At 39.8% G+C, this 10,117-nt stretch overlaps 1 protein-coding gene across 2 annotated transcripts; it reads left to right on the plus strand.

Moving 5' to 3' along the window:
- The first annotated feature begins 383 nt into the window (after positions 1 to 383).
- LOC124859046 (kelch-like protein 21) lies at positions 384 to 7,978 on the plus strand. 2 transcript variants are annotated; one of them, XM_047351516.1, is made up of 9 exons: positions 384 to 759; positions 877 to 1,016; positions 1,094 to 1,282; positions 1,383 to 1,567; positions 1,635 to 1,986; positions 2,102 to 2,247; positions 6,966 to 7,120; positions 7,250 to 7,407; positions 7,519 to 7,978. In XM_047351516.1, exons 3-9 carry the CDS (start codon positions 1,154 to 1,156, stop codon positions 7,699 to 7,701), a joined length of 1,308 nt encoding a protein of 435 aa, XP_047207472.1. In that variant the 5' UTR covers positions 384 to 759; positions 877 to 1,016; positions 1,094 to 1,153; the 3' UTR covers positions 7,702 to 7,978. The 2 variants fall into 2 exon arrangements, with proteins under 2 accessions (XP_047207472.1, XP_047207461.1); XM_047351505.1 differs by having other exon boundaries at positions 384 to 1,016.
- The last annotated feature ends 2,139 nt before the right edge of the window (positions 7,979 to 10,117 follow it).

Here is a 10,117-nt window from a genome sequence, read left to right on the forward strand (position 1 = left end):
CAGCAGTCCTCCCCATGGTCTTGTAGGCCATAACTTAACATTCCTGTAGTGAGTAGTCTCATTGTTTTGGTCTTATATTAATATTGCAGTTTTCAGTGTATTAAAATATTCAAAGAAATTGAGTTTTAGGTTTTATTACCTGCAAGACATAATTCTGCAACTAATGAAATCAGCCTGCATGTAATGAATCTATATTATGCTGTATATGAGGTTCACTCTTTAACTAAATTAGTGAAATAAATATTCTAAGTTATTGAGATGCACCAGTTCTTTGAGTCCCTAGTGATGACGTTGAGAGCAGTGTGGGTCCCACATTTAATCCCACAGAGCTGACAGTTGCTCCACCTACAAGATCTAAGAATAGACCAGCCAAAATGGACAGCTCTGCTCAAAGATCGAGGGACTCTCCGACAACATTTACACCCAGTAAAAATTAAAAAGAAGATCTGCTGCAGAGGATTTGTTTTAATTTGCAGCTATTTTTATTCTGTCGGTATATACTCTGGAATGCCATATAAATGGCTTTGATCTTGTTCTGGTGAAAAGAAACATCACTTTGTGAGCTGAGAAAGTGAAAGAAATCAAGCTGGTGACCACCATGCTTTTTGTTTTCCCTCACATTGGATAGTGGCTTTTTTGGTCATGCTGAACTGTCTTTAGGTGGAAAGTTTATAGTTCTGGATGTTCGAATGAATGCTTCTAAGCTGCATTTCAGCACCGTTTCAATTTCCTATACTTCATATTCATAGAACAATCTCGGTATGATTAATGCAATCAGGCAGTGTTTCATGATACTCATTAAGTGTTTAATCGTATGGCTGAAACATGGTATTAAAAGACTGTTGGGTGCTAATTTGGTTCCCAACAACTGGATAGCATCCACCCGTATCCCTCATAGAAGATCATGTCAAGCAGACTCAGAGGAGTGGAAAACTAACGAGGCTCTCCGCACGTATCATCTAGGAGATGAAAATGGAGCCAAGGTTACAATCCAAACCAGCACACATGCCTTTCATGTGAGTACATATCAGTTTGTAAGTTTCCAAACTTGCCAAGTTAATGAAAATCTAGTTTTACAATTAATTTTACAAAGGTGGACCTCCATAAGCTATCAGAGTGCAGCGAGTACTTCAGGGCTTTGTCCCAATCCAGTATGAGAGAGACCTCAGAAAGCCTCATTAATCTTGATCACGTGTCCTCCTCCATTTTCCACAATCTCCTTGAGTTCTGCTTCAATCATGATTTTAAAGTTCCCCAAGAAGAACTGGGGTCACACATTCAGGTATCCAGTCAAATATAAAGCCTTCTTGGTCAATATTTCATATCCCTACAGGTTGTTTAAGGCTAAATTCAGTCGCTCTCTTGTCTTTCCTGCTCCTCAGGTGGGCAGCTATCTTTTGGCTGAAGCCTTCGTCTCAAGGTGCCTGTTAGTCTTGACACATGAACTCAGTCCATCTAACTGCTTTTCATACTTGAGCCTTGCTCAGGAGATTTTCTGTTTAGAGCTGAAGAACACAGTATTCACTTATTTGAGCTGGAACCTGCTGGAGCTGCCACATGTGCTGAGGTATTTGCAGTTATTATTCATGGTTTCCTGAAACCTCAGAAATCATTGAGACAGATTTATTCACCAGGTGTCTGAGCGATGAGGAGAGGGAGGAAGTCATCAACCTGAGAGTAAAAGGAGAGCGATGCCTGTGCAGCTTCAGGAAAGAAAACCTAACTTCTTGGAACGACCCAGAAACGGAATGTGCCCGGCGCATTTTCACCATGAATGGGCCAGAGGACAGTGGAGATTGGCACACACTTACAGAGCTTCCCTTCAGGGCGGATAAGTGGTGTTTTACTGCAGTGGTGCTGTATAACTACCTGTATGCCATAGGAGGCTACAGGCAGCGCATGAAGAGAGGCTGGGAGTTCACTATGGCTTCATTTAGGTATAATCCTTTAAACAATTCATGGGTGGCTACATCACCTCTGATAAAGGTATAACAGTCCGTTGATGCAATAATCTGTCTGGTTATATTGTCCAAGATGAATAATGTTTTCCTTCCTTTATTTGTCAGCATTAAACAAATGATCACCATTTACTGTTTTACAGCACAGAAGACACTTCAGCGCAGTGGCCTGTGAAGGCTATATTTATGCAGTTGGAGGCTGGTATTTGGATTCTCTGGTGACTCCAGACTCCAGCACAGCTCTGTACACAGCTGTGGAGCGCTACGATCCATGGGAGGACACATGGAGGTTTGGGCTCTTATGAAACAGCTATGGCAGCACTGTGCGACAGTGCCAGCCAAAAGTTAACATTCATCATCGACGAGTAATTATATGACTTACGATCTCACGAAATAAAAATAAAAAAAACGATGCACAGGTTTAAATTAAATGCAGATGTTCTAACCATACAGGCTCAGTAATATTCATACAGGATTGAGTATAAGCCAAATGTCTTTAGAAGACAAAGATTGTCCTTATATCCTAATTACTCAAAGTTTTTTTTGTCAAGCTGAAGCTTTCAAACCTAAGAACACTGTACAAACTGTCAAGCATGGTAAGGCAAGGCAAGTTTATTTGTGTAGCACATTTTAGCAACAAGACAATTCAAATTGCTTTACATAATGAAAAAGGATATTGCATTATAAAGGAAAGAAATGTAAAGAAAGGTTGGACTAAAGACTGAAATTAATGAATGCACTCGATGCTCATAACATCAAACGTTCCTCCCTGGGGAGGAGGCAACCCCTTAGAAATGTTCTGTCCTATTATGCATCTCGATAATGAGGAAATATTACTTTTAAAACTGGACCAAGAGTCCAATACTTCCTGGTAATCCGTACCCTCCTCCTAACTTCTTCTAGGAGAGCCCAGCTCAGCAGAGCCTGGTGGTGGGAGCATTATGCTGATCATCTTTTTCAGTGCCACTTGCACTATTGAATAGCATAATGGGGTTACAATCGGACAGATGGGCTAGCTCCAAATCTTTTAGCTTTCTGAAATCTGAAGCTACACAGTTTAATATGGACAATGATCCTGGTGTTCCAAAACAAACATCAAAACTGGTTTTGAAAGTTTTTAAATAAGGCTAAAATTAGGCCTCCACACTTTCCTGTACCTCAAACCTTGAGAAAATGCTTCGACTAATCTTTAAAATCAGCTCCATGCCAAAAAACCAACCAACAATATTAAGTGAGCTCTGTACGAAGCTTTGATGCAAAGTATAGTCAAACATTGAGACAGAATTACAGCAGAAATTTGTTAACAGAAAACAATAGATATCTGATTATTCTGCAACTTACTAAAGGGAATTTGACCAAACAGAAGTGGGTTTATATGCAGAGGAGGGTAGAGTAGCCAAAATTTGAAGGACTACTTCAATGTTACTCAAGTAGTGTAGAAGTAAAATGTAGCCATCCAAACAAATTACTCAAGTAAAAATTAAAAAGGCTACAGGTCCTTCTCAAAATATTAGCATATTGTGATAAAGTTCATTATTTTCCATAATGTCATGATGAAAATTTAACATTCATATATTTTTAGATTCATTGCACACTAACTGAAATATTTCAGGTCTTTTATTGTCTTAATACGGATGATTTTGGCATACAGCTCATGAAAACCCAAAATTCCTATCTCACAAAATTAGCATATTTCATCTGACCAATAAAAGAAAAGTGTTTTTAATACAAAAAACATCAACCTTCAAATAATCATGTACAGTTATGCACTCAATACTTGGTCGGGAATCCTTTGGCAGAAATGACTGCTTCAATGCGGCGTGGCATGGAGGCAATCAGCCTGTGGCACTGCTGAGGTCTTATGGAGGCCCAGGATGCTTCGATAGCGGCCTTTAGCTCATCCAGAGTGTTGGGTCTTGAGTCTCTCAACGTTCTCTTCACAATATCCCACAGATTCTCTATGGGGTTCAGGTCAGGAGAGTTGGCAGGCCAATTGAGCACAGTGATACCATGGTCAGTAATCAATTTACCAGTGGTTTTGGCACTGTGAGCAGGTGCCAGGTCGTGCTGAAAAATGAAATTTTCATCTCCATAAAGCTTTTCAGCAGATGGAAGCATGAAGTGCTCCAAAATCTCCTGATAGCTAGCTGCATTGACCCTGCCCTTGATAAAACACAGTGGACCAACACCAGCAGCTGACACGGCACCCCAGACCATCACTGACTGTGGGTACTTGACACTGGACTTCTGGCATTTCCTTCTCCCCAGTCTTCCTCCAGACTCTGGCACATTGATTTCCGAATGACATGCAGAATTTGTTTTCATCCGAAAAAAGTACTTTGGACCACTGAGCAACAGTCCAGTGCTGCTTCTCTGTAGCCCAGGTCAGGCGCTTCTGCCGCTGTTTCTGGTTCAAAAGTGGCTTGACCTGGGGAATGCGGCACCTGTAGCCCATTTCCTGCACACGCCTGTGCACGGTGGCTCTGGATGTTTCTACTCCAGACTCAGTCCACTGCTTCCGCAGGTCCCCCAAGGTCTGGAATCGGCCCTTCTCCACAATCTTCCTCAGGGTCCGGTCACCTCTTCTCATTGTGCAGCGTTTTCTGCCACACTTTTTCCTTCCCACAGACTTCCCACTGAGGTGCCTTGATACAGCACTCTGGGAACAGCCTATTCGTTCAGAAATGTCTTTCTGTGTCTTACCCTCTTGCTTGAGGGTGTCAATAGTGGCCTTCTGGACAGCAGTCAGGTCGGCAGTCTTACCCATGATTGGGGTTTTGAGTGATGAACCAGGCTGGGAGTTTTAAAGGCCTCAGGAATCTTTTGCAGATGTTTAGAGTTAACTCGTTGATTCAGATGATTAGGTTCATAGCTCGTTTAGAGACCCTTTTAATGATATGCTAATTTTGTGAGATAGGAATTTTGGGTTTTCATGAGCTGTATGCCAAAATCATCCGTATTAAGACAATAAAAGACCTGAAATATTTCAGTTAGTGTGCAATGAATCTAAAATATATGAATGTTAAATTTTCATCATGACATTATGGAAAATAATGAACTTTATCACAATATACTAATATTTTGAGAAGGACCTGTATTTAAGTACTGAGTACTTGAGTAGCACTGTTTAATCTGATTTAATTTGTGAAAATCATGTAATCATACAGAGAAAATATTAATTATGTGCAGGTTCTGGTACTTTGAAAAATAAAAATGAGTAAAACTAAATCACATGATTACAAAATAACAAATTAGGGCAAATTAGAGCAGAAGAAACACACATTTCCACAACATAAAACCATATAAAACCATCACATTAGGTTGTGTATATGTGTTAGAACATGGCAAAGTATATCCAGTGACAATATCTACAATTGCTTCATGTTCAGTTCCAAATGGCACAGCAGGCTCAGCAGATAGAAAGTAACATCAAAACAATGAAGCTTGTTTACAAACCAGAAGTCTCACCAAACACAGACATGTGTCTCTATGTCTGGTGCATTTTTGGTAAAAACCTGCTTGTTCAATATTTCCAAATAATATTATTCAAGTGGGAGTAAAAAGTACAGTGCAGTAAAACTACTCCTAGTAGTAATTTTTTGTTTTGTTTTTCAAAAAGTTGCAACTGAGTAAATGTAACTAGTTACCACCCACCTCTGGTTATATGTAAAAATGTCAGTCAGTCATTTTCTACCGCTTATTCCATAGTGGGTCACGGGGAAGCCAGTGCCAGCAGTCTATGGGCGAGAGGCGGGGTACACCCTGGACAGGTTGCCAGTCCATCGCAGGGCAACACACAAACAAACATGCACACGCCTAAGGGCAACTTAGAATGACCAATTAACCTAACAGGCATGTCTTTGGACTGTGGGAGGAAGCCAGAGTACCCAGTGAGAACCCAAGCATGCACGGGGAGAACATGCAAACTCCTGCAAGGTGACAGTGCTACCAACTGCGCCACCGTGCAGTCCTATGTAAAAATGTTATGAATAAAATGTTTGCCCCCTTCCTGATTTCTTTTTTTACATGTTTGTCACACTTAAGTGTTTCTGATCATAAAACAAATTTTAATATTAGTCAAAGACAACACAAGTAAGCACAAAATGTATTTTTTCAATTAAGGTTTTTTTTATTATTAGGAGAGAAGAAAATCCAAACCTATATGGCCCTAAGTGAAAAATTGATTGCCCCTAAACCTAATAACTGGTTGGGCCACTCTTAGCAGCAACAACTGCAATCAAGCATTTGCGATAACTTGAAATGACTCTTACAGCCATGTGGAGGAATTTTGGCCCATTCGTCTTTGCAGAATTGTTGTAATTGAGCCACATTGGAGGGTTTTCCAGCTTGAACAGCCTTTTTAAGATCCTGCAACAGCATCTCAATAGATTCAGGTCAAGATTTTGACTAGGCCACTCTAAAGTATTCATTTTGTTTTTCTTCAGCCATTCAGAGGTGGACTTGCTGGTGTGTTTAGGATCATTGTCATGGTGCAGAACCCAAGTTCGTTTCAGCTTGAGGTCATGAACGGGTGTGTCTGTAATCAGGCCCGGGTGTGGCTACAGAATGTGAACTCCAGTGTGATACAGCACAGTTAAGTGCATGCATTTTGTGTTTACTTGTGTTGTGTTGATGATTAGAAACACTTAAGTGTGACAAACATGCACAAAAAAAAAGAAATTAGGAAGGGAACAAACACTTTCACCCCACTGTATATTTGAGCCTGTATGTATAATTATGAACATGTTTTAATCAGAGCAAATCTTCATTAACCTATCACTCCAACTTGAAGCCCAATTTTTGAAATTCCCTGAAGTTGTATGTTGTATCATCATTCCACCCAGAAAAAAACATGGTTGAAATGCTTCATTAAAAACCCCAAACGCTAACATTTGCACCAATTAAAAATGCATGCAATCCTCTGACCGACACTGTAAGCATCTTATAAAATGTTGTTCCCCGCTTCAGATATGCTTCCTTAAGTCATGTGCATCATTTCTGTTTTAGGTTTGTATCCTCATTGCCACTCACCGACTTCCAGTTCACTGTGTCCTTATCCCATGATGTTCCCCTCACTACCAGCCTTGGAGAATGTATCTATGTGCTGGGGAGCATTCAGAGGACAGGAGAGAAATTACTGCTGAAGTACAACACAAAGCAAGGTGCACAACATAAGCACAACATTTCTACCTAACAATTTTCCATTCTAACTGCTCTGTGTTCTGCGGTTGCAGATTTGCCATTGCATATGCATACACATAAAATACAGATGTGCTGTCTTTATATCCTAGACTCATGGTCTGAACTGCTTCCCACCCTGACAAGAGCTGACGTAGACCTTCCTACCCTCTACTTCCTGGGGGCTGCTGACAAGCTGCTTGTGGTTGGTGGGAACAACTCTGAAAATGTAGTGACGTCATTCTGTGTGAAATCCAAAAAATGGGGACAGGTGAAGATTCTCAGAACTGATTCAATTCATTTAAAAGAGTTAGCTGAGGATATATATACTTCCCATATTCTTTCAATATATTTTTGATATGTTGTTTTTCTTTTCCTCCAGATTCACAGAGCAGGCAAAGTGTCATACGCTGGACAGGGGACACTTGTAGGTGACCGGCTTCTGATGCCCAGTATAGAGCACAACACTGTCATAAGGCTGGATCTTCAAACCTTAACCATTAGGATGCTCCCACCTTTACCTGTCCCCACCCTCTATGAGGCGATCTTTTACCTTTACTTTTGATGCTATAGCTCCCTGGTTTATTTATACCCTAGTAGGTGCCTATGTTTATGGATAAATAGTATAGTAATTTTAAATCATTTAAGACACATAAATATGTATTTTTTTTCTGAAAGTACTTTGTCACCTAAACCTTTTTGAGTATGTTGACCACATTATACTCTTGGGTTTTGTTCATCTCAGCAACATATTTCTTTTGGATTTGTTATGATCCGTTAGAATTGCTAGCGATATGTAGGCTACCACTGTCTGAAAACTATAAAAGGCAGGAGAAGATGGAGTCAGAGCAAACATGACCAACTGGTAGTTTGGTTTTCAAAGTTTTCTCAGAATGCAGTCGGTCATAATGCTGGGGTTGTTCTGTAGGGCAACCAGTAACCAACTGCTCACTGTCTGACATTATGATCTAGGGATTTTCCTTTATATATGTTAATATCAAGATATCATATTAGTCATGTCTGTATTTTGTGTTTTCCAGTGGTGGTGTTCATATCTGTTTATTTATATTGATCTTATGTGTAAGAGGGAACTTTGAAAATTCCCTGAATCAAGACAGTGGGCTGAAACTAATTTCAATCTCATTATTTCCATTATTAGTTATGCTCTTAAGTTGTCAATGCCCTGTCAAACGACTTTAACCAATGCCTCTGAAATTGGTGAAATTAGTTTTTTCTTTCTCATCAACAGTGAGGAAATTACTATTAGACATGTAAATGAAACAGCCAACTAACCCATGCATACAAAGAAATTCATACACAAGTCCATAAATAATGTGTATTAACTTGAAAAGACACCACAACAACCGATTGAGAGCAAAGAAAACACCTGAAATCTGTCTGTATTTAGAAAGTAATCATGTCTCCTATCAGTGCAAAGTATTATCAACTGGTGCGGTCCTTTCCTATTTTCTGTTACCAAAGTATCACACAAAAAGCATCCCACTGTGGGTAAAGCAAATAGCTCTCTCAAGACTTTTACAGCCACATTGTTGTAAAATAACACAGAACAAAACATAATGCCGACATTGGTTACAGAAATATTTATAAACTTCCTAATATTTCAATAATCATTGTAGTGGCAACAATTCCAAAGCGAAAACAATAGTTTCACTATAAACCAGCCACGGCTGGGTGCTTCTAGCAAGATTTATGTCATGGGAGTCAAAGGATTAAAAAGGGGAGTTATCAAAGGGCTAAGAACACTATGGAGAGAGCCTTAGAAAGAGCTAGAATTATCAGAAACATTTTTTCAATGAAAATGATAAGTAATGGACTCAACTGCAATAGCCTCCATGGATGCTCATTGCACAGGACTCCACTGTGAAAGTGGACATATCATGCAAAATACACTTTTTTAGCCCATAAATACATTTTGTAGTATACTTGAAGTCTGTAGGTGTGCCGAAAAGTTGAATTTAGTCTCTCCAGGTGCTGCATAGATATCTTCATATTCTGTTTGGGTCATATTTTTCAGTCCATTCAGTTTTCTCTATCCTCTGCAAGCAGATAAGTCTAAATGTTCGGTTGTTGAATGTATTAACCCACACAATTCATTACACCGTCCCCCAGCATCATAACCCCTTCAAAGTGTCTGGTTACATTTTATTTTTCATGGAAATGTTCCCACGTAAGTGGTCCACTTCAAGAACGAGTGCCTTCAGCAACCTCCGCCAGTATCAAGAAGGATTTGCTGAAAGACTTCATCTGATGAAGCGGTCAGTTCCTTCTGTTTATGGGAACGATGGACACAGCAAAGCGGTAAGGTGCAAATAACGTTAAAATGACAACAAACTATCTCAGACATGAATTGATTGTGTGTTGATATGACACCCTGGCCACTGTTTTGATAGCAGTAGCATCGTGCTGAACTGCGTGTTTTGAAATTACATAAACAGTTTTGCATTGTTTTTGCCCTTTTTGTCTTGTTTCAGCACCGCTATATAATTGCATCTCTATCAAACTACAAAAATGGCTGAATGGGTTAAAGTGGAGTGCTCTTTGACCTGTAGGGGGGTGGGATGTGAAGCACCTCAGCAGCATTTAAAGAGGCCGTACCAAAATGAGTTGCTCTCAGACGCACCTCAGAACAGGGGTAAAAGAGGGGCCTGTGGAGCTGCAATATCAAGACATTTAGACCAAAGCATTGCAGTTTCACTTTTTATAGACCACAACTGAATGATTTAAGTATGAAAAGGAAGGATTTAAAAGTATAACATGTCCCCTCTTAAGTTTGCTGCAGAACATGTGGACACATCATTGAAATACTAGGTGATTAGACCAAAAATGAACTTTTGAATATCATTCCACACTTTACATGTGGACGAGAAATAGATCTGCACATCAACACCACAAAAAAAAAAAAAACACGCCATCAGTGGTGTTTGGAGATGGGGGCATCATGGTGTGGAGCTGCTTTTCAA

The sequence above is a fragment of the Girardinichthys multiradiatus genome, chromosome 2, assembly GCF_021462225.1.
Source record: "Girardinichthys multiradiatus isolate DD_20200921_A chromosome 2, DD_fGirMul_XY1, whole genome shotgun sequence".
Taxonomy (NCBI): Eukaryota; Metazoa; Chordata; class Actinopteri; order Cyprinodontiformes; family Goodeidae; genus Girardinichthys; species Girardinichthys multiradiatus.